This window comes from Temnothorax curvispinosus, unplaced genomic scaffold (assembly GCF_003070985.1).
Source record: "Temnothorax curvispinosus isolate PA1 unplaced genomic scaffold, ASM307098v1 QBEX01015669.1, whole genome shotgun sequence".
NCBI lineage: Eukaryota > Metazoa > Arthropoda > Insecta > Hymenoptera > Formicidae > Temnothorax > Temnothorax curvispinosus.
Window position 1 is genome coordinate 45,180 of NW_020225449.1, and position 24,044 is coordinate 69,223.

General features: G+C 42.2%; 2 protein-coding genes across 7 annotated transcripts; one reads left to right on the plus strand and one right to left on the minus strand.

Annotated features, from left to right (window-relative positions):
* Positions 1-931: 931 nt before the first annotated feature.
* LOC112465951 (uncharacterized protein CG5098) lies at positions 932-11,879 on the minus strand. 4 transcript variants are annotated; one of them, XM_025033769.1, is made up of 7 exons: positions 11,733-11,879; positions 7,944-8,072; positions 6,418-7,638; positions 4,189-6,339; positions 3,913-4,094; positions 3,262-3,583; positions 932-3,140 (listed from the first exon to the last, which is right to left on the minus strand). In XM_025033769.1, the coding sequence occupies exons 1-7, from the start codon at positions 11,788-11,790 to the stop codon at positions 2,938-2,940; spliced, it is 4,266 nt and encodes a 1,421-aa protein (XP_024889537.1). In that variant the 5' UTR covers positions 11,791-11,879; the 3' UTR covers positions 932-2,937. The 4 variants fall into 4 exon arrangements, with proteins under 4 accessions (XP_024889537.1, XP_024889535.1, XP_024889536.1 ...); XM_025033767.1 differs by having other exon boundaries at positions 7,905-8,072; positions 11,733-11,878; XM_025033768.1 differs by lacking the exon at positions 11,733-11,879 and adding an exon at positions 11,257-11,505 and having other exon boundaries at positions 7,905-8,072.
* A 1,351-nt stretch (positions 11,880-13,230) lies between these two features.
* Positions 13,231-22,802, plus strand: LOC112465946 (inositol polyphosphate 5-phosphatase E). Of its 3 annotated transcripts, XM_025033757.1 has the most exons (6): positions 13,231-15,136; positions 16,235-16,450; positions 17,354-17,666; positions 17,737-18,296; positions 18,388-18,856; positions 18,968-22,802. In XM_025033757.1, exons 1-6 carry the CDS (start codon positions 14,665-14,667, stop codon positions 19,080-19,082), a joined length of 2,145 nt encoding a protein of 714 aa, XP_024889525.1. In that variant the 5' UTR covers positions 13,231-14,664; the 3' UTR covers positions 19,083-22,802. The 3 variants fall into 3 exon arrangements, with proteins under 3 accessions (XP_024889525.1, XP_024889526.1, XP_024889523.1); XM_025033758.1 differs by lacking the exon at positions 16,235-16,450; XM_025033755.1 differs by lacking the exon at positions 13,231-15,136 and having other exon boundaries at positions 15,149-16,450.
* The last annotated feature ends 1,242 nt before the right edge of the window (positions 22,803-24,044 follow it).

Consider the following 24,044-nt stretch of genomic DNA (forward strand, 5'->3'; position numbering starts at 1 on the left):
CGGTGATGCATTAACTGCCCTTAGACCTTACCTATCCGCAAGACATGCCTAAGTGACAATGTACACAGCGCTATATTACTGACATGCTACAAAAGTTCTACTGTACACGGGGACGCACGCCGCGAACCCCCTTCGTGTATACGCAAAGCCATGTGCGCTCGACGACGAAAAAAAAAAACGAGCTGAAATATATATCTCGCTCGTCGTTTTCACTCCGGAATTTGTCTCCTTCCTTTCTTCCTTCCTCTCTTTGTATCACAAGTAATGATTAATATTACAGTTACTCTGTCTAAGATAAAATTTTGTTTCCCTTTCATACACAATTGTAGATTATAAGCGTTTCGTTTACATTTCCATATCTCTCTTATTACATCTAAGCGGTATTTTTTGGCTGCATCCGTCCGTTTTATACAAAGACCACCCTTAATGCCGAGGAGTGTCAGAAACCGTCTCGAAAAAGTCTCACAAAAAGAAAATTAGGCTTTATGCATTTTTTCTACTGAAGTGTGAACGTGTCATTCCTTTTATTACTATTTCTTTAAAACATGATTTAAGCTTCTAAATAAAAGGTTCTCTCAGAGATAGTCTTTCTTTTTTACATTTGTTGCTACGCACTATATATGTACAAAGAATCTTTTTTACGCTCAATAATTTTATCTTCATCTCTGAATATATAGTTACTATTTAAAAATGATTATACCTAATTTATCGTACTCTGTGCTGTGTGGGAGACGTGACGGCTATTTTCAATATGTACTTAATTTGTGTGGTGTATATTTATACATGTATACATACATACATATGTATATAATCATACATAGATGCATATGTATATATATATGTATATTATATCATGTTATACATGTATATATACTTTTTTCTATGCAAATTAATATTATATATATATATATATATACACACATATACACACACACACACGCACGCACACACATACACACACACACGCATTGTATCTTTCTATATAATATTATTTTTATACAATTTTCTTGATCTTTGCTAGTTCTCCCTGATGTAGTAAGAGAATCGCTTGTTATATTCTTACATTTGTCGTAGCGAAAACCTGCCTCTCTTACACTTATAAAATACAATGAGAACGATGATGACGACAACAATGATGACAGCAAAGATGACGACAATAAATTTTCATATTAATATGAAAAGAAAATTAATATAAAATATACATGTATATAAATCAGCAATATAATTATTACAATTCCACAATAATGTGCAAACTATTAATTTAATCACTAACAATGAATCATATGTGAGACATTGGATCTGAATCACTGGTTTCACGACCGATGATAAAATGACAGTGAATGTGACGCGATACAAAACGCATCACTGAATGCAACGAGATGTGTTCTTTGTTATATTATATTATATTATATACAGCGGCACTAAAGTCTTACAAGTGTTCTCATTTTAATCATCTCGCTCGATGCGAGTACAAAAATATTTCTCTATAAGAAATTGTCAACCCGTTATAACATGCAAAATTAAATAAAAATTTGACAGGATAAAGTAGCTGCAAAAGAAATATCAATATCAAAATGTAACGAAAAATAGACTTTATATGGACGAGCGTGTGTGCTAAGCTATATATATATATATATATATGAGCTAATGACTCACGGAGCGACATAAACAAAAAGAAAATCAAATTCTTCAATATATCAAACTACTTTGCTACTTGTCGTGAAACATATGTATGTATTATATTTTTTTCCAAAAACAATACATACAAAGTTTTCTAAAACTTTCAAGTATAATCATGATGCTTTAATAATACAATAGTCCCTTTATTCTTGCTATATATACAAACAGTTCTTTTTTTTTATATTCATCAGAGAACACTTGCCTTACATGCTGAATTTTCGCGAAAAAGAAAAGAAAATATTCCATTTTCGCTTACATTACTGACTTATTCCGTCTTACTATATTTATAATGCATCCGATTTTTGCTGCCACAATTTTACAGATGTCGATATTATTAAATACAATATGCCCTATTTGTGTATTCCTGCGTACATGATGTTGTTAAGAAAATCGGCAATACTTTTAGATCTTCATAAACATGAATAAAAAAAGCAAACGTCTTTATTTTTGATTATCATTGTTCCTCGATATAGCGAACCGTTTATTCTACAAATTCGAAATTAAAAAAAAATCTTGCTCTTTATCTCTGGTTTTTATATTAAAGTCGAAAAGGCCACTGTTCAAGGCCACACAGGCCAAGAAAATTAAATTCAATTCAATCACGAAGAAAAATACCTATTTCTTCATTCCTCTTTTTTTCCTTTCTATAATTCTCAGAAACAGTTGACAGAGTTTCCGTTTAAACATCTTGTACATCGGAAGATATTTTTCTCGAGCATATTGATTCTAAACTTGATGTCTGGAAATTAGTATAATTGCATTTATGCTTTCATGATACATTTACGCGTCAAATAATATAATGCAAGGAGCAATCCCAAAGCACCTTATAGTCGAATTCCAATTCATCGTCAAAAAAAAAATCGATTTAAAAATGGATTTATCTATTAGAACAGAAAAAAATAGAATATCAAATCAACAATAATGTCATATATTTTAGTATTTTAATTTAAATTGTATCTATTTATAAATACGCTGATTACTCTTTCGCATCCGTTATGTACGTTTCGATCGCGACGTAACTTGGTTACGTTACACACAAACTGATTTTCTCGCATGAGGATATTTTGCTCCTTTATTAACTAGAACATACCTTACTAACTAGTAAGGCTATCTTCAGTCATAAACGGATTTATATACCTAGTCTCTTACATTATTGCCCATTATTCGGTGCATCTAATTAAAGCCGGATCTCAGTGTGATATAATGTGAATACGACCTACTTCCATATTAGCCTATGCTCATAGACTCACCGCAGTTTCACGTAACTCGATGAAGATTACACTTAGGTATGTACTGATTTGTGTCGAGGTGCCAGCCTTTCGTCAGCGCGCACGGATAATGCGAGACAGCTTTACAGCCACGTTTCACGCAACCGATATTCGCGCCTGTCAAGCCGCAAGCGTCGCATACTGATTTAGCGGCGTCCCACACAGCTTCTTGCAATCCTGTCACTCTGCCGCCTGCCAAACACAATTCCAATTTTCGTTACACATTACTTATGAGCTGTACGTAAGTATAATTATATTCGCTGCCGTTGTCTTGCCGTTCTACGTGCATTCCGTCATTCTGATGTTGACTTACCCGCCATGTACACCCCGGCCGCCCATACCGCACACTGCTCGTGAAGCCACACCTCCCAACGTTGTTCCTCTCCGCCGGGATGGAGAGTCATACCCGTAAAAATGGTGTTTGTGTTACTTTCAACGGAATTCCGCTTCTTCTTGCCCATCTTCGCGGAAAACTGGTCAGCCAGACCCGCGTACCTCAAGCTCCTCTTGTTCTTGCCGCCTTTCTTTTGTTCCGTTGTAATTTCTTGTTCGTCGGCCGATAAAATGCCATCCTCCAACCGCTCTTTGCCGATCAAATATGGTCCAAATAAATCGCTTAACACGCCGGCTGGAACCTGTCACAGGCATTTACCGTATTATTCGCACCGTTAGTGCGTGACATCTCGCTTCTAATGGCACGTTGCATTTAGTGTCAAATGTCATTTTTAAAAACTTATTTTTTTATCGTTTGAATATCATAAAAATCGTGATCATGCTCGATATGATATGAGAGAATCAGATAAGCATAAACATAGAATTAAAAATACAATATACAATACGGATAAAGTTTATAAAAATAGGATTTATATCAGATACAGGAATAACGTTTACTTGTCACAAATTAGACGTATCGAGTTGCTATCGTACCGAAGCATTAAGTCATTCAAAGAGAATGTACATGTACCGTGTACGTTCCAGTTGCGATATGCGGTCCGGCCAAATTCGGATGTGGTCTGGACGGATCTCCAGGTATAACAGAATGTGGACCTTGCTTGCAAAATACGCAGACCCAGGTCGAGTCCGTAGTATGCGCGTCGTATCGCGAAGACAACGTTGAACTGAAGAGACCTGCTCTACTGACTTTACCTGCGGATAACAAAAATGAGTGATAAAGTAAATCTTCTAAAAATGAACAGTAATAAATTATAGAAATAATTGTTTATCTCGTAGATGTACGTACCCCTGTAATCTAAATCGTTTTGATGACTGAGCCTCTTGCTTCGGCCTCCGTTTCCGTTGCCGACGCTTTTCCGCTTCTCTTTGCTCTTCTCCTCCTCGTCTTCCCGTGGTGCATTAACCACTTGGATACTCAACGGACTGTCCCTTGGCCCCTCCACGTGAACCACTGGCCCTCGCGACCTGATCGAACTCGCGTTCGAACCAGAATCATACGCCATCTCCCTCAGGCCGTCAATCTTGGTGTTTTTTTTCGCTTTCTTCGAAGCTTGGTCTTGTTTCTTCGAACCTTTGGATGTCCGTCTCTTCTTCACCTCTTTCGGCGGAGAATCGTCCGTCGTGCCAAAAATGTTCTCTGTCGACCTAGAGATCTTTCTCTTACCACCCTGCATCTTCCCTTTCTTACCCCTTTTCCCCGATAGTTTCGTGTCCACCGTGGAGGAAACATCGATGGGATTGCTCTGAACGTTCTGAGAATCTGTCATCGGTAGAATACTATTTTCAAGACCTTCGAATTTCACAGCGGTGCTATCGCCTTGGATCTGCGCGCTCACGAGTTCCGCTTTTGATTCTTCATTTTTGACCTCCGGATCCGCTTCCACGATTCCGGCGAACATCTTCGCCAGTTCCGACTCGACCTCGACAAAAGGATTTGTCGTCGCTGTCGCCGTTGTATCCTTTGGACTTATTACTTTCGGGAATTCGGACAATACATCCTCGCTGGATTTTCTTCGCGTTCTCTGATTTGTCAGTGTCGAGTTACTAGCCGTGGTTTCCTCGCTACTACTCCGCCTTCGAATCGGTCGACTTTCTTCTGATCTTTCCTCCATGATCTCGTCCATTGTTGTCTTGTCCGATATTCTCTCGTCCACTCTTCTGGCAATCTGCTCCTCCGACGTTTTAACGTCGGCCGCCACTGTGGAACTGGTTGTCTCTTCCAATAACGGGTCGATAATCCTCGGTTCCGTCGGTTCCGTGGGTTCAAGTTCCATATCCTCGACCTCTGTTTTCGAGTCCTTGCTCAACCTCACAGGTTTCTCCAGTTTTCGTTTCCTACGTTGCTTGGTGTTGTCGTTCGAGTCGTCATTACTGAAAGCCGGCGATACGACCTCATCCTCCCGTGTCGGTGATTTAGACTTCTGCCTCTCCGGCGACATACTTTTAACGCTGGACGTGTCCTTTTCCTCTACCGGCATCACGATCACCGAACCGATATTCTCGGTACTCCCGAGCTTCTTATTCCCCCCTTCTAATTTCTCCAACAGAGAATCGACGCCCTTTTTGCCTCTCTTCGGCAAGTTCTTAGGTGACCTCACACTCGTTTCCTCGTGCTTTCTGTCCCTCTCAGAAGACGATTCTCGCTTAGGACTGTCCGTGACATCTTTCTCCATCTTGGACGTGAGATTGACTATAACAGGTAAGACGTTCCTTGGCACTTGCGCGATAACACTCAACGTATCCTTAGCTTTTGTAGAAGCTTCGGATTCCTTTTTGTCCGCGACCACCCTCTCTATCGTTACACTAGGCGGCAAATTTATCACTTTCTGCGTAAAATTATCTACATTCATTTCCTTAATCTTATCATGAAGATTCGCGACTCCCTTTAGATTGCTCTCGAAGTTTTTCACCGTTATCTTAGGAGTGGTGACCTCCTTCGTCGACAGCGAGACTGGTTCACTGACGGAGTTTGGCGTCGGTACGGACGAACTGATTCCGCTGTCCGACGAAGTCTCCCCGTTAAGCGGTATCGGTGGTGAGATTATATTTCCGTTTCGACTACCTTTATCCACATTTCTCGCAGTCAAGCTGATGGGAATATCTTGAGTTATCCGAGAGTAATTCTCCGAAGTGATCTCCGATGTAGACGAGAGATCTAAGGTGCTCTGAGAACCAGGCGAATTTCTATATTGATTTTGATTTTGCCGATTGTCCACCAACATTTGTAAATTGAACAGGGGATTGCCCGGCGTGTTCGCCGGCGTGATGCTCTTCGAAGGAACCGTGGGTGTATGCCATGTCGGTGGTGCTTGCGTATGAGCAAGTTGCGGAGTGAGTTGAGACGATAGATGGGACGCTCGTGCCATGGATGGATGTGTGTAGAACCCGGCTGGACTCAACGTAGCACCGGACAACGCTGTCGGATGCATATTGATAGCTGAAAACGCAAGTATCATAATTAATTTGTTGTATTAATTAATTTGTCGCATTAAAAATATCCTGAAATTAAAATTACCTTGACCCGGCGTCATAGTGAGATGGTTCCAGACAGTTTGCGGTGGAGGTGTGCCAACCGGTGGTCGGCTATGACCTGGATACTGTCCTGACATTTCGAAACACGCCCAATTGCTTAATCTCGGGTAGCAGGCGGCCACTAGATCGGTATTTTCTGACTTGTGTACCTCTTCCTCACTGCAGCATTCTTTCTTGATATTGTTACATTTGACATTCGACTGTAAATATTTCCAGGACGATGCTGTCGATTTACTGCCGCTTAAGCGTGATGGCAATACATGCGTGACGTACTTGTCCAGAACATGCACACTCTCTTGCTTCAAATCGCCGTTTGATATAACCTTCCCATTTACCTCACCACTACTGGCATGCAATTTACCGATGGTCTTGAATAATTCTTTACCTTTGTCCGAATTACATGACAACTCATTTAAATCGGAAAGCTTCAATAAACCGTAATCTACTGTCTTGTACTTTGCGTTATAAAAACTCTGTACATTAGGGGAATGGTCTAATTGTCTTGAAATGGCACCATCTGCTGGAAGGATCTTCTTATCGACACCTGACGAATGCGGATAATCGCAAGGTCGATCTTTCGTCTCACTGTAAGTATGGCTGCGTTGTGTACTTCCTTTCGAATTTACTACTAAATCAAGTGGCTCGTTATCTACAGAAGTGATGCAATTGGGGTCACAAGGTTCTTTACCGTGCTCAATATTGTCCGACGTGACTTTCAATCCAATACCTTGCGTATCGATTGAACGCTTCGACGCACAACTGAACAGGCTAATATTTGCGTCATAACAAATTTCTTTCTGCGATTCGGACAAAATTTTGATTTTATCTTTCACGAACGAATACGTGGGTTCCGTCGTTTTACTGATGGTTAGCGAGTCTGTCCCTTCACCGAAATCCTTCTGGCAGTTGCTCAGCCTATTCTTTTGTTTCTTCTGCAGATTTCCCGTTATTTTGGATAGTGATTCATTAACTGTACCAGCCAGTACGTTAGAATTCACTATCCTATCATCGTATGGTGTTGTTGGTGATAAGTTTGCAGAATATATCGAGTTTAGATTAATAGATTCCGTGGTATCTTTCGTTTTGTGATATAAATCAACAATGTCCTCCACAGTATTATGTGCTACCAATGCTTGCAGGTCGATCCACTGCATAAAATTGTTCGGTAGCGCCCATTGTGGCGCAACGTCAAATACATGTAGTCCTGGAAACAAAAATTAATCGTGATTCACCATCCACCACAGGTCCCATCAGATTACAAGGCAAAATAACACAAGCTGCTATAATTTAAAGTGTCAGGAAGCAACAGATCGATAGACGACGATATTCGCATGAAGATTTATTTTACAATTGGAAACAAATGACGCTGCAATTTACATTGTAACATAGAAACGTTTAATTCTGCGGATCGCTTTGGTCCTAAATAAAGAACACATACAGAAAAATAATAGCACAATAATTGTATTTTACCATTGCTGGAAACAATAGAAGAGTCGTGACAACTCACACCATACTGTAGGTCTGGACTACGTTTATCTCTCTCATTTGTATCTTGACAATAGTGGTAATATCGCTCTATATCCGGAAACCTATCGAACCTCCCTTCCGGCGATATATGCTTAGACGTTCGCAGAGATTCTGTAATCATAACAGAAACATTTCTCTTACCGATCTAGACATATCGCAGGAAACTTTTTACTACAATTCTCACAATTTTCACGCGATATTACAAACTCCGACTCGAGCAAGCTGCTAATACACGACGCGAGATTCCAGGAATTAAATATTATTGGGCTGTGAAATCTGATTTCTGATTTTTATCGATAAGAAAACAAAAGTCTGCCTTCGTATCAATATCCCTTGCGGACGGAACAGGCGAAACAGATCGGAACTTAGCAGCTTGCAGTCTGGGAATGTAATATTACATACACTCGTACGAATGAATAAAACGTAAAAAACATTTACGCCGTTTACGCTCTCATTTAGGCGTACAGGCGAGTACTTCGAGGGAAAGGACGGAGTCACAGGTAAGAAACACGGGATATGTTTTTGTCTTTCTATTTTGAAACGCACACACAGGCACACGATTCACGCTTCCGTCCTCTTCCGTCAAGAGTACTCGATTTCATTCACACGATCCATTGACGTGGACCATCAAAACAGCTATTAAGTATCCGCCGCGCGTATCGGCGACTCGTCAGTGATCGACGTACCCCGCGATTTTCCACCTCGCGACGAGCACCAACATCGCGCGGATTTCTTTTCTCAAGGCATCGCAGAGGTGCGTCGAGCTATACCTATCGCCGATTCAACGACACTTGTTGGAAAGTAACGTGGCAATCGAGGCATCAATGTCGGAAAGGCGAGAGAGTGAGAACGATAGAGAAGATCCGTAAAAGTCGGAGCAGAAACGTCGCGACGGCGATCGTTCCCGGAGGGAACGTGCCTAACGGTCCGCCCGCGCCGCGAGACTCGTCGCCGTTTTCCGCGGATGTCAACGTTGCTCCTGGTGACATTCAGCCCGGTGTATCATATGTTCGCTCGCGATCGCTGCCTCCGCGAATCGGCCGCGTGCATCTCGCGGATTCCGGCGGCACGCACCGCGCGTACACGCCGTTCGGAGGGTGGAAGAGAGAGAAACTGAGATATCGAGACAGCGAGCGAGAGAGAGAAAGAGAGAGCGAGTACGGCGCATACACACACGGATGTAATGTATGTACATACACGAAAGCAAGCGACGGCAAACACGTTTATCCCGCACGTATTGTACACGTCGTAAACGTATTGTACACTTGCGCGGCCGTACACATCGATAGCGTCGTCGCGCGAACACCTATGCACACCGCGCGAGCGAGAAAAAGAGTGATAGGGACGGACAAAGGAGAGAGGGAGGGAGAGGGAGATGCAGGGAGGAGGCAGCACCCGTGCCAGCGAGATCCGCGATCCGCGCCGACGGACGTTCCCCAAGGAGCACCCGCCGCGTGTCACCGTCAGCACGACGTCGGTCGTGTCATCGCGCGAGCGGGTGCCGCTCGCGAATTCACCGCGCGAGTAATCTCACCGGGTATATCGCGGCGACGAGACGGGACGGCCGGCGTGCCTCGCGCTTTTCACGCCGCGCGCCAGCAGCACAGCGAATCCACGTATCACGTATACACATACACATATACATACACACACACATACACATGAGCGCATGAGCGTGCACGCACGCAACGCATACAATGCGCGAAGGATGAATGTACGCACGCACGTACGCACGCACGGCGTCGCGTTGCCGCCGGGCGGCACAGCGCGACGACGATCACGGGAGCGCCGGAGCGGCGCGGCGGGAGGAAAGAAGGCACGAACGACGGCGGCAGGGAGGCAGGGAGAACGGAGGCGGCCGCGGCCGCACACTCACGATACGCACGCTCCGATGTCGCGCCGACACGTCGTGGTCGTGATGATCGTGGGCGCGATCCGGTGTGCGCGCCGCGCCGATCGCGCCAGCGACACAATCCGCACAACGACGCACCGACGGAACAGAAACGATCCGCGCCGACGGCGAGAGAGCGCGCCGGAACGCGCCGCGGTCCCCCTTCCTCACCCTCGCGCACAATGATCGCGATTTCACTTGCGTTTTTTTTTCCCTGGCCGACGGTGGAGCTCGCCACCGTGCCTTCGACGACGACGACGACGACACCGACGACGATGACGACGACGTCGACGAGACGGAGCACGACGGTCGGCCCCCCCGAGACGTGCGTACCCGCGATATCGTCGGCCCCCCGTTCGCTCGGCACGGTTCGACGGGCGAGACACGTACGCGGGCGCGATCGCGAGAGCGGAGTTTACCGCGCACCTACCGCAACGAGGCCCTACCGCCGCGGGCACGGGCGAATTTACGATTTTCGGCCCAAAAATCGTCGGGGCATCAACCAAAGCAGTGTTTCAACAATGGTGGCCGTCCACACAGCGAGCCAGACCGTCGTGCGCCCGGCCCGACACCTAGCGGTGGCGGCGCGACCCACGTTTCCGTTTCTCGGGCGAGCCGACGCGACGCGAGACGCGAGACGCGAGACGCGATTTGACGCGACGAGACGCGATTCACAGCGATTCACGCGATGAAGACGCGACGGGGGCGGCCGAGCGCGATCGCTCTTCGACGATCGTATCTCGTTTTCCCGCGTTTTTTGCGGGGAAGATATGTTTATTGTAAGATTAATTCGTGGGAAGAAAAATAACGATGTTATTCTTCTAACTGGAACTGCATTTCAAAAGGAACTTTAGCGGAAATGTTCCGCATCACGACGCATTCGATCGTTCAAACATATAGATTCGATCTGAAGTTGTACCTACTGATTACCTAAAATGCTATTTTCTTCGATAATTTGATATATTCAAGACGAATATCACAACAGCACTACAGCATGGTTCGTCTCTCTACGAAGAGAATTGATGTTTCGCGACAATCGATTTGAAATACACTTTTACAGCATCGGGACTTACAATTAGATTCTATCTCTGCCTTTTTCTTCTTTATTTTAATCATAATAGTCTTGCGACTCCCTTTTTCGTTCGTAAAACTTCTTCATCCTTCTCTTAAATTAGGGGGGTCGAGGGTGTAACTTGAAACGAGGTAAAAATGACACGCGAGTGAACAGATTTATTAGATTTCGGCAAATGTCATAGATACTGCAGTAAATTTCCTCACTGCGGTAATTTTCACCTCGTTTCAGGATACATAATCGACCCCCCGAACGCCAATGGTCATATGTTCACTGTAAAATCTCAAAAGGCTCCGGAGGCTCACGTCCTTCGATAATGCTGCGATACTCACCGAGCCGTGAGAAATTATTTGCAAGAAAAGCCATACTCGGCGAATTCGTCAACATCCGATCGAGAACGACAATCAAGGTCGCTTCCTCGATCGCTGGCGCCGCTTCGAGACTGTTAATTCGGAGGCGGGGCGAGGCTCCGGCGCGGAGGACGCACGTGCGTGACAGCTGCTCCGCTGCTCCTTCTCGAATGTTCCCGGGGGCGCGAAACGGCGACGGTCGCCGTCAATCGGCGTCAATCACGTTTCTCGCGGGACGTCGATTCGGCCGATCTTCTCCTCAATAGGATACGGTTCTCACGGTCGTCGGGACGCAAATGCGTTGTGATTCCGCGCGACGTCGCGAGCCGGTCCGGTCCCGGTCCGGTTTGTCGTCGACCGGTATTTCGCGGGAAACGTCTATGATGGAGGGATGCTCAAGCGAGCGTGACGCGGCTCGATCTGACAGCCTTAACGGACGGAAACCAAGAAGATTCTACCTTTGTATCGGCCACGGTCGCGGGTCGCCGATCCTTCATTCGCATTTTCGTCGAGCATCCTAATCGCCGTTGTCGTAATCGCTGTCTTCGTCGCGCACCCGATGTAAACAAAACATCGTTATGGCGCAGCCCGCCACTGGCTACATCCAAGTATGCGGCGTATGCGCTGGTGTGCACGTCACGCACAACGCGATAGGGTCGCGAGAGAGGAGAGAGCGAGACGGTCCGCCATATTTGGTCCATCGCGCTACGCGCGAATTTCATTCTCAAGCCGGTACTACAATACGACGCAAACGTACGATGGCAACTGCTAGTTGAAAAGTGTTATTTTCACGTTGCGCTTGTCACGTACGGTTGTCAAAAGAGAGTTGGCGACCTTTTAACTTTTTTGGCGACAGTAACTGGCACGCGGCAATCAGAAATAACACTTTTCAACTAGCAGTTGCCATCGTTTGCAACGTGTATTGTAAAACCGGCTTTACTCTTCTTTAACCTTGAAAGGCCGTTGAAATTGAATTTACGCTGAAGCTACTTGTAATGCAAGTTTATTGCAAGAATATATTTAACATTTAAAAAATCTAAATTTTGAAAATAAACTGTATTACGTTATAGAAATGAAATCAAGAAATATTGAGGATAAAAAGTAATTTCTTTTCTAATTTGTATAATAGGCCTGTCCTTTTTAGCTGAACTTCTTGCACGGTTTACCTTTCCTCTTTCCTTTTATGTTAGAGAGAAAAAGAGAAAAATGAACTATAATGCAAGAAGTTCAGCTAAATAGAACTGCAGACCTAATTTTGCATTTCCTCCAATTTCATTCTTATGATGAGGAGCTCGATTCTTGAATTTATTTACACACGATAAAACGTGTGTGCAAATTCCATTGTTACGAAAAATCTACAAGTTGATTGGTTAAAAGACATACGGTAGCCAATCAACTTGCAACTTTTCTGTAGGAGCAGAATTTGCACATATACTACGTTTACGCGAGCGTTACTTTTGTAGTAATTAACTTACGATAATTCCTTCGCGTAAACGAGATTTTGTAGTAAGAACTTACGAGATAACTTACTCCGCGTAAACGAGTGAATTATCGTAAGTTACTACAGAAGTAACGCTCGTGTAAACGTAATAATACTCTTGAAAATAAATTCAATAATCGGGGTCCTAGCTGTCGGGCCGCGGTTGGAGTAAAGCCCCTTGCACAATAGGCGACAGCGATAGCGACAAAGCTGCCGACAAAGTGCTACAGCTGTAAAGCTCCTTGCACAATAGGCGACAGCGACAAAGTTGCCGACAAAGGTATAGCTTTGTCGGCAACCTTGTCGCTGTCGCTATCACTATCGCTATCGCCAATTGTGCAAGGAGCTTAACAACAGCGATCGCTATCGCTATCGCCTATTGTGCAAGGGGCTTAAACATGGCGGTCGTGCCGTCCCCTCGGCCCTTGCTCGGGATTATAGCTCGCGCTTCGGGATCAATATGGCGGCCGCTCCTGTGTCGTCTGCTGGGTTTGACAGTCGCGCACTCGCTCGCTGATCGCGGATTCCAAGGTTCATCCGGAGCCTCCGGGGGTGCGTCGTCTCTGGTGGATCGCTCGCGGGCCCTCGCGGCGCAGCGCGTTCCATTCCGAGAACGACGACGCCTTCGTTTCCCCTGAGTCGGGATCCCCGAGGACCCTCGCCGCCCTCGCCGATCGTTAATCCGACGGACGACCGCCGTCGTCTGCTGCGGAGCGCGGAAGCGACGGCTGCGCGGTATCGGTGGTGCGGGCGGCGATTGCGGTGCGCGCGAGGGTTCTCTCGCTCCCCCGGAGGGGATGATAAACGAGGGAGGATAAAGAGAGAGAGAGAGAGAGAGAAATGAATTCCCGGCGCGACTACGCGAACGCGCGACGTGCCCGACGCGTCGTCGCCGTTGCGGGGACGGCGGCCGAGGTCCGGGTGCCCCGTAGACACGTTCGATCGAGTCGCGCGCCCCGACGGTTTGTTACGGTTCTCCCTGCGTGAATGACGTGTCGGAGAGTCGTCCGACCCCCGAGTCCCGCGAGCGTGGCCAGTAGGACCAAGTAGGACGGAGGTTCGACCATCGGCGGCGATTACCTGACCGAGATGGACCGAGACGTGTACGCGGGAACGTGCGAGACGGCCGACGAGGACGCCCGAGGTTCGTTTGGCCAACCGTGATGTCGAACGAGAAGCTACGCCGTCGCTCGACGTAGCTCGAGTTCAAGCGCCCGACGTTCTTCTCGCGGAAGGGAAGAGGGTTAATAAAGGGATTTCCGCGCGGCCGCGCGGAATCGTGTTGGACGCGCTCGTCGTATTCTAGTCCAATAGTCCAAAGAGAGTATCGCGCTCGTCGATATCCCCCCAAGTACGATTACCTGGGTATCACCATGGATATCCTCCCGCATGACTGAACGTTCGACTTAACAAAGAGAGGGAGATATATCAACACAATAGCGTTATGGCCGTGAATACTTAACGGGGGAGACGGTTTGTAGCGATTGAGCCCGGCGGAAATTACATACTACGGCTTGACACTCTTGACAGTCGGTGAAGTGCGAGGCGCGACGTAGCGATATTCTTAAAACGTCGCCAAGATGTGAGACACTTCGGATATTGAATGTACTTCACTTCGGTACAGCTGCGGAGGAAAGAGATAGCGCGTTAAACCAGCGTAAACTATATATATATACTTTTTCTATTTATTGAGAGCTTACTGATGATTTGAAATATAGAAGGAATATTTTTGAGAGTTTTTTCTATGATACATTACGACGCGTACCGCGAATAGGGTAGAAGAAATTTTTTTTATAAGCTATAGAGGACGTGAGAATTGATCTTGTGGTCTCCGAGAGCGGATCGTGGCGTAACGTAAAAGGGTATACGCTCGCTTGATCCCCGCGCTAGATGCCCCAGCCGCGAGTATTATGGAGCAGAGCGAGGGAAACGACGTCTCTAGCGTTTCGAATAAGGTAGAGGTTTCCCCGAAGTCGAAGCAGAAGAAAAAGTCCCTCTGTCGCATGCTCATGAACAAGAAGACCAAGGTCGGCTGCCTGGAGTCCTCGTACAGGGACGGGGATTCGAATAAGAATTCCAAGATAGAGAACTCGCAGCACGGATCTCAGACCAGCACCAAGCTGTCCCTGTGCTGCGCCATGACCGAACGTAGCAGGACGCCACCTCAGAGCTTGACGGTCAGCAGACTTTCCCCGACGACGTTGAGTCGTACCTCGGTCAAGTCTGAGATAGCCTCCATCAATGAGGATCGTCAAACGGACGTCCTGGTCGAGAGGGAAGATACGCCTATTGAAAACGATGAGGCTCAGGCGATTCGGGAGACCGTAGTCAGAAGGAGTAACGTAGCGATGGGGAGGGAGCGTCCTATTACTTATATAGAAGGTAAGCTTTGCAAACTGCATTATAACAATTAAACTATTTACTAATTTGTATACGTAAAATTTGTATTAAGAATGTCCCATTATGGCAAATAGACTAGTTTAGGAACGCCTAGCGATAACGAGATAATAAGCATTCGGAATAACGGCTGTTAATTTAATAATGCGAAGGAAAAGAATTAGAAAAAAAAAATACTTCAATTACCTCACATCTAATTTCAACTGAGCGACACTCCTTCTTTTCCTAAGCGCATTGTGTAATATGGTTTGATGATGACCAGATGACCTTGTATATCCCCTCCATCTTACATTCTAAAGCCGTGTGTATAGAGTCGAATATAACGCTTCCAGTGTCTTGATAGAGCTGTTGACGTGGAGTTTAGTAGTTGTCTTATCTGCCGAAACACGTGCGCTTATCTCTCTTGATCGTTGAGAGGTGCGAGTAATTCACTGAAAATGTCAAGTTTGAGTAAGAAAAAGAGGAAAAGTTTTCTTAAAAAGTTACGTTGCGGATTTACGAGGAACGAAGACGAGTCAGGTGTTTATAGCAAGCAGGGAAAAGTACTTGATAGCGGGCAAACCGATCGTTTAGGACGTGCATCTTGTAGCTCTGACGAAAAGGTTGGATCAAAAGCTATTGGCAGTGAAATTCGTGTAACAGCCCCGAGAAATAGTTTGTCTGGAAAAGAAGAGCGTAACGATAAGAATTTGTCAGATATGAGAGAAAATTGTAAGAACGTTGTTACTGTAAGAAGTGAAAGTTCCAGGTTTCCTAACGTAGGTGATGATATAAGTGAAAAGCGTCAGAATGTTACAAATAATGAGCAGGGGGATACCAAGTTAGGATCGGACAGACATATGAGTACAAAAATTGCTTTTCTAAAACAGGATAACGATATAGGCGTAAGTTCTCGGTCATATCTGGGAGATGCTGGGAAAGTGCATCATGATAATGGAACGAAAAGTTACAGTCCCGACTGTAAAAGCGCGCCGTTACAATCCCTCAATAATGCTAGCGTTACGAGCGACGCGCGCAAATTTTTAGTAAAAGAAACAAAGGCGATTTCCCAAGAGAGTAGTGAAGATAGTGACTTCTCTGCAGACTCGACGGAAGACTCATTCGAAGACTCTTCAGAAGATGAGAACGAACTGATTGAGTCTGAGAAAGGTCGAATACGCTTTAAGGATGAGTACTTTACAAAGGGAAAATTTATCACTTATTTCTTCCTGGAAATGGAACGGCAATTCTACAATCCTACAGATGTTTACAGTATGGTTCAGTATCATGATACTGCTTGCGAAAAGCCAGATAAAGAAGGTACAAAACGATATACGAAATTTATACGCTGCTTAAAATTTATAATTCTTTGTTTTTTTTTTTTTTTTTGCTAGTATTTTCCATTTTGTTCTTACGGGGTATTGAATTTTTCTCTTTGAAGTGTCAGCATTATAAAAGAATCTTTAAATTGGCAAATATATGTGTGTTCCGTATGCATATATTAGTTTCTATTTAAGAAATGTGTATATAGTTATTTTACATCTAGATTAGATTAGAAACATAAATGTTAAGTAATAGGCATACATTTAATGCTGTGATGTTGTTTGTGCGCAGCTATAATTGTTTGTGTTTTATATATCTCTATTTTTCCTATTTAGAATACTAGGAAATATGTGTATATATATCTAATAAGGTGACTTTTACGTACATAGAATTTATATACCTATGTTTAAGTTAAACATAGGCTATTACCTATGTTGGAGTTAGAAGCACGATCATAGTACTACTTAAAGTTGATTTGACTAATTGCTTGATTCAATTTCACACAGTATTGGCTGTTTTAATTCTATATATATTTATCAAAGAATCAAATGGTTTTATATGGCAATGTACATACACATATGTTCAATCATAAAAGACGAGTTCAAGGTATTCATACCTATGCTAAGCTAAATGTCAACAAATCTCATAATTTCATCGTGTTACGAACTTGCACGTGCCAAGACTGCAATAGGTGGCAATTGAAGCAATTTGGTTTCATTACGGAATGCCGTAATCTCGTTATGAAACTGATTTTTAGGCACGAAGTATATTTGCTCCGTCGTTGTATGTTCTTTGCTTTCGAAATAATGGATGATTCTTTTTTTTTTCTTAGCGCAATTACGATGCACGAGTTCTATTAATAGAAACTCATGCGTAATGTACAATTCTAAACTGTTTCAGGTGAAAATTTTTCCTCCGGATCGCTATCGCCGAGCATATCGGGACAATTACGTCGTAGATTGCTTCATAGGAGATCCGCGGATAATCTGATCATGAACTCACCTACAAACTCTATGAGACATTCTAGTCCAGACTCTATTAAAAGTGCACCGATCCAGCATAAGCCACGTTCAACGTCCCACGATGCTCTGTCTAAAAAGAAAGACCGTTACTTTTGTCAAATGACAGGGGCATCTATGGATAGCTTAGCAAAACAATCGTTACTTGCCGCACAAGTACTTAATTTAATTCCTACTCAAAAGGCACGGGAAAGGTACATTTTTTTCTTAAGAAAATGTATCTGCCATGATTATTATCCGATGACTAACAATTGAATTTTGTAGGAATTTTCTTCACGGAAGAATCGCCGCCAATTCCTTACTCGGGTCAGTGGAGCTTGAGAAAGTATTGCCTAATCGGGAATTGAAAATTTTTATTGGCACGTGGAACATGAATGGCCAAAACCCGCCGAAGGAATTGAACGATTTTATGTTGCCCTGCGACATAGAGACCGTTCCTGATTTGTTAGCTATAGGAACTCAAGAGTCGTGTTCCGAACGAAACGAGTGGGAAGCCGCTCTGCAAGAGACCCTCGGTCCTTCGCACGTGCTGTTAACTAGCAGTAACCTCGGTACACTTCACCTCGCATTATTTATAAGACGAGACTTGATTTGGTTCTGTTCCATTCCGGAGGAGGATAGCTTCTCGACGAGACCCGGAACGGCATTCAGAACAAAGGGCGCGGTGGCTATAGCTCTCATGATATTCGGCACCAGCTTTCTCTTTGTCACCGCTCATTTGACCGCGCATCAAGACAAGGTAAAAGAACGAGTCAACGATATAAAGAGAATCGTTAGAAATCTAGACCTACCGAAAGAGTTACCCACCAGGCATAAAAGCAAAGGTATTAATGTCAAGCGTTATAACTTCGATAGTCTTGCATTTTGTATATTGCGTATATAATAAATAAATATATATAATCACAATTTTCACAGATGTAACGCAAAATTTCGATTGCGTGTTTTGGTGCGGTGATTTGAATTTCCGTCTAGCGCAACCGAGAGAGGAAGTGATTCAATGGATCACGAACACGTGTTTTCCGCAAGAATCACCGATAAACATGCACAAGGATCAATTGAAAAATATCCTAAACGAAGGCGCGGTGTTGCGCGGTTTCGAAGAGGCCCCGATTATATTTCCTCCTACCTACAAGTACGATCCGGGAACGCAGAATTTTGATTCTAGCAGCAAGCAACGCACACCCGCGTACACCGACAGGATTCTCTTCAAGGGAAAAGGTCACACCAGGGGATATATCAGACGCGTCAGCTACGAGAATTCTAATTCGCACAAGGACGGGGTTATAGAGTGCTTGGTATACGATTCTGTTCCAAGTATTTGCACCTCGGATCACAAGCCGGTCTGGGGAGTTTTTAAAGCCACGCTGAGGCCGGGTATCGATACGTACGTGTCTATCATTTATTGACGTTTGAAGTGATGATGGTCGTATAGCTTAAATTCTATACATGCACCAGATAACATGCAATCTATATATGCACTGCTATTTATTTTTAGAATTCCGCTTGGTGCTGGACTTTTCAATCGCGAAGTGTATTTGGAAGGTATCAGAAGGCGTGCGGCGGCAATGGATGATTCTCTGGGAACTTCAAAAGTTTGTTCGATTCAGTAAAGACATTCGAGGCTATTGCGCAAAATGGGTAATGAATTTATAGATAGAGATTTGGTTTTTTTAGTGCGAGAGTATGTCAGGCGTACGAAAGAATGATCGCTTTGTATCGTTCTTATAATAGATACTACGTTTCTTTTGTACGATTTATGTACTCGCTAAGTCTGTCCATTTTTTATAGCGGTGACGGGAAACACTTTTCTAGTAAGATTTGTATAATAGATTACAATTATCAGTGAACACCGTAAAAGTCTAGTCAAGCCAGTGAAATAAATTGCTCTTTTAGTGAGAGAAGACTTAGATGAGAATAAAGATTTTATAAATGTACCGTCGGTATGTCCCCGACATTCGTATTGTGCCACAGTATTAGAGAAGTAAAATGTTATTTGGCTTTATGTGGCCGACGTTGTCAAAAGATTACGAAAAAAAATTATTTTCTTTTTGTAACGCTGCGAGTTTTGTTAGATAAATTTTTTACAGTAATATATATTGCAGTTTTATCAAAACATAACGACAAATATCTTTTAAATATTTAAAAAAATCGCAAAAGTTTACACAGTATTCTAAAATAATTTTATAAACGTCAGGACATTTTTATATAATTTGCTGCTACTAATAACACTCGATTACAGGTCAAATTTCTTATAAGATGAATATTCAGACTTTTATGTTTATCTTAGATGTAATACAAATTGTAGACCAAACTATCGGGCCAATACAATATTAGAGGATTAATAGTCGCAAGATTTAGATAATACTTTCGTTTATTAATTGTTTAAATTGTTTATATTCTTCTTTATTGGGACCACCCATTGTGTCAAGTCTTAAAAAAAGGATTTAAAACGGTAGAATATCTTTCCTTAAGCGTTATATATATAACAACTACATTAACACCTAGTTGCTAAATAGCATTGTCGTTTCAAATAGTGTTGTGTTATCGGTTTTAAATAGTCTATAGTGTTAAAAGATAATACTCCTTGGTAATAATCTATAGCGTTAAAGGATAATGCTCCTTGATAATAGGAGATGCCCTACTTCTACTTTGTTGTAGTAAGTTGTGGGTTATTGATAATAACGGTAAATCATGGCTAATTATAAAACCCCAAATACAATATTGTTACACAATAATAATATGTGCACAAATAAGGTGTCTATACCAGTATTAGATTTAACGTTTGCTATACCAAAAATAATTAGCAGCATAAATATAAATTGTAGTCGCGTTATATAATTTTTAAATAATTAACTATGAGACTTCTGTTTACATTATTTACTTAATTATGAGTATTGAAATGATTTCTTAAGTACAAATGCATATTTTTCAATTCGATTATGATTATTACGAATTTGTTATGTCTTTATGATGAATTTATATCGCTGTTACTTTTTGATCATCTTATACTCCACACTATTTTCAAGAATTTTATATTTAATACATAAAATAGACACAATATGTCATGTATCTAGGGAATGCTGTATATTCCTCTCTTCTTCTTAATATACTAATTGGAAAAAAATCAGTAGCAAAGAGACTACTGCTTGACAAAAAAGCAATATGCAAATTATTAACAAAATAATGTAATTATATTTATATGTTGAGATGAACAATATGAACAAACTATATATAAGAATTAAGCTCCACAACAAAATACTTGAAGTGGTGTTTAATACGCTTAAAAAGTTCCATTAAAGATATTATAAAAACATGTATAAATGTTTAATAGAGAAGAAAGTGCTTAATTAAATAAACCTAATTAAAACATAAAGTATTGGGAAAAAAAGACAGATATACGATGTGCTACATGTTAGGCGATAAGTGATGTTGAACTGTAAGTACGTTAAGGAAGATGTGATTCAATGACTTATCATCTGTATTATTAAAACGCAAGATGTATTCTATTATATTACTCGATTACGAGCAAAACATTCAAAATCGCAATATAATTGTGGAGTATGCGCGCTCCGAACAAAGGATAATCAAAGGATTAATTTCTAATTGGAAAAAAGTACTTCTATGTGTCTTGATGGAGGCATTTCGTGTCATGCATCAGGTGCATACTTTAGTGACTTGTGATAACTTCTTCTTTGCAATTGCGTAGACAGGTTGCCAAACAAGGTGCCTAAAAAAAGCATCCTTTACTGTTTCTGAGCCTTCTACAATGAAGCGAGACTAAGAAAACTGTCGGGGTCAAGATCTTTAAGTCTGCCGAGCAGGTTGCCTTAATCATGCCTTACTTAAATCGTTATATATGTAATTATGTACTCCCGATCTCTGTGCGCGTACAATTATCTTGAGATTATATTTCATTCAAATCTCCGCTTCGATTAGAAGAGAATAAGGGAAAATGCGGTACAATAAGTAATCTATGTTGCAGTCATTTGAATAAAAATTCCTGGAAAGCGAACATATTTTAATAAATATGACTTGGCTTGTAACATGTTGATTATTTTACCTAAAGTACGTCAATCAGAAGCGGCGAAGGAATATTGCAAAACTCTTATATGTAATCGCGCACAACATAGATTATTCATTGCCTGTTGTATCTAAAACTTATGAATTTACTTCATTGAGCGTTTGTTAAGTAAAAATAGTTTTATGCATTGCACAGCAAGATTCCTCTTTTTGGATATTTTATTCTTGTAGTGTATAATCTGAATAATGCTACCTGCCCCTTTTACAGCTATCTTGAAACTCTTGTACTGTGATACATTTTCAAACGTACAAGATCCAGTAGTTGGATCTGACGATCTTTTCGCCTTTGTTGTAAAGAAATGGAAAAATCTAAAGCAACAACTCAACAAATAATCTTTCAATATTGCTTTTTATTTGTAAGAATTAAAATCTTAAAATTAAGTAAATGAACACCTGTATATCCAACTACTTGCAATCTTTTATTTAAATTTTTCATTTACTTTATTCAGTAAACTTTGATCTAGATATTTTAGATTTAATTCTCGAATTCGCTGTCGCACACATTATTTCTCAGTTGAAAAATATTTTGATCTTTGAACGCTTTTTTCTTCAGGTAAACCTTTATTCATGCCAACAAATTCGAGAAATAGATCAAATCGAAATTTATTGAATGGATTAACGAAAAATTGTTATGAAAGATTGCCAGAGGATTTGTTAGATGTGGATGTTCTTATTTACAGGATGTTATTTCTAGAACTTATCTAATGAATAAATAAATAAATATTGAAAGATTATTTTTCTTATATTATTCTTCTTATATTTTTCTTATGTTCTTCTTATTATTATACAGGTTTCCAAAATTACCATTCCACTTAAATCCAACTCTACAAATCCACGTTCCCTTGAAAGATCATTCCTTTTACTCCTTCATGTTTCGCGTGTGTTACTTTAGACTTTACCACTCCTTTACAAGCCTGAAAAGATCGTCGGATGCCGTCGTCGGATTCTGTACATAGCGATGTCCTGTTATCTGAAAACAGCGTGCATCCAATTGAAATTATTGCTGATCGAAAACGCACAGCTGACACGACGCAAGAGTCGCAACAAGCGCAAGGTACACGAGTTTCCTTTCGCCGTGTACCGTATTAAAAAAAAAAAAGATACGAACGCCTATTCGGACGAGAATCGAATTCTCGTGACGATCGGCCAAGGATTAGCGAACGACAGGAATTCTATTTGAATGTACTCTGACTGTCTCTGACTATTGTTCAGCATGTGCTTGTACGTTTAAATAAACAGTTCAAACCCACCGACGTCGAGGTAATCGGCAATTTCCTCCCCTGTCCGGATCCGTCTCCCCGGTCGACTCCGAGCATTTTGAATTTTCCCGCCCGGCCGCGAACGAATGGGTGCACCTAGTGCGCTCCGCCTCGTCGACGGCGCGGACCACCCGGACGCAGCTCAATCGAGAAGAGAGAAGAAGAAACAATAACGTGATCTCTGCGATACATGCTAACGATGCGGTCGGGATCTCGGGCCTTGGGGCTCATCTACGCTAATCTACGCGAGCTTTTTATCTTATTCTTATCTACGATTCGCGAACACCTTCCCCTCCCCTTTCCTCCCCCGTGCACGAAGAGAATAAATCGGCGATTATCCATGTATGCATTTATGAGTAAACATTAACGTTTTTCTCTCCTGCCGGATGCATCTCGGCTGTGTCGAGGGAGAACATTCTCATTGAGATCGCCCAAGAATTTCCGTTTCTTATGTAGCTTTCTTATTGCTGCCATATTGAAGCAAGAAATCATGGAAATAATCTTGTTTGCGCCACACGTCGAAACTCTTTCTTTTAATTAATGAAGGCGTATATACATGCAATTCAATCAACGTGTGTATCTTGCCTTCTCAATGAAAATGAATCTTACGATCGAGATTTATTATTTAATTGTTATCGATCTAAATTGAAACAAATTTTCGTAGATTTTCGGGGCGACCGATTAATTTGTAGTAATACTGTTGAAGTAATACTTGCGATATTTCATTAATATGGGTAGAATTATCAATTTCTTAATTGTCTAACATATGAGAAGAAAGTCTAGATTAGAGAAAAAAATTAGTCAGAGTTCGGTCGGAGAAAGTAACCCTTATAGAGTATCATCCTAATTCATTATAAAAATATAATTTAAATATATAAATAAATTTTTAATATTTCACCATGTATAAAATTGATTTTATATTAAATTTGCGTCCTAATTAATTTTTAGTTAAATTTTAATTTATTTACAATTACTAGAGTTTAACCGCGAAACGAAATGGCGAAAATTTGAAAGTTATCTCGAGCGCGCGAAATTGGCCGCGTTCAGCAGCAGACACAACTGTTGAGTTCGTCTTATAAACACTCTGCGTTGAGTGGTTGGTTCTAAAAGTAAGAACCAATCACGTTCGACTGCTACTGAGCGGCTTGGTCTGCTGAACGCGCCCATTATTTTGGCCATTTTGGCTCGATCCACCGCGTTGCATCGAGTGGACCGTCTACGCGAATTCGGCTT

What these genes read in the sequence shown, in the direction of transcription:
- LOC112465946 (XM_025033755.1), top strand. Translation starts at nt 15,589, where the DNA reads ATGTCAAGTTTGAGTAAGAAAAAGAGGAAAAGTTTTCTTAAAAAGTTA. An exon ending in CGAAAAGCCAGATAAAGAAG is followed by an intron (nt 16,451 to 17,353) that starts GTACAAAACGAT and finishes AAACTGTTTCAG; the next exon opens with GTGAAAATTTTTCCTCCGGA. An exon ending in ACTCAAAAGGCACGGGAAAG is followed by an intron (nt 17,667 to 17,736) that starts GTACATTTTTTT and finishes TGAATTTTGTAG; the next exon opens with GAATTTTCTTCACGGAAGAA.
- LOC112465951 (XM_025033767.1), bottom strand. Translation starts at nt 11,790, where the DNA reads ATGCTCGACGAAAATGCGAATGAAGGATCGGCGACCCGCGACCGTGGC. An exon ending in AAACGATTTAGATTACAGGG is followed by an intron (nt 4,095 to 4,188) that starts GTACGTACATCT and finishes TGTTATCCGCAG; the next exon opens with GTAAAGTCAGTAGAGCAGGT. An exon ending in GGCCGGGGTGTACATGGCGG is followed by an intron (nt 3,141 to 3,261) that starts GTAAGTCAACAT and finishes TGTGTTTGGCAG; the next exon opens with GCGGCAGAGTGACAGGATTG.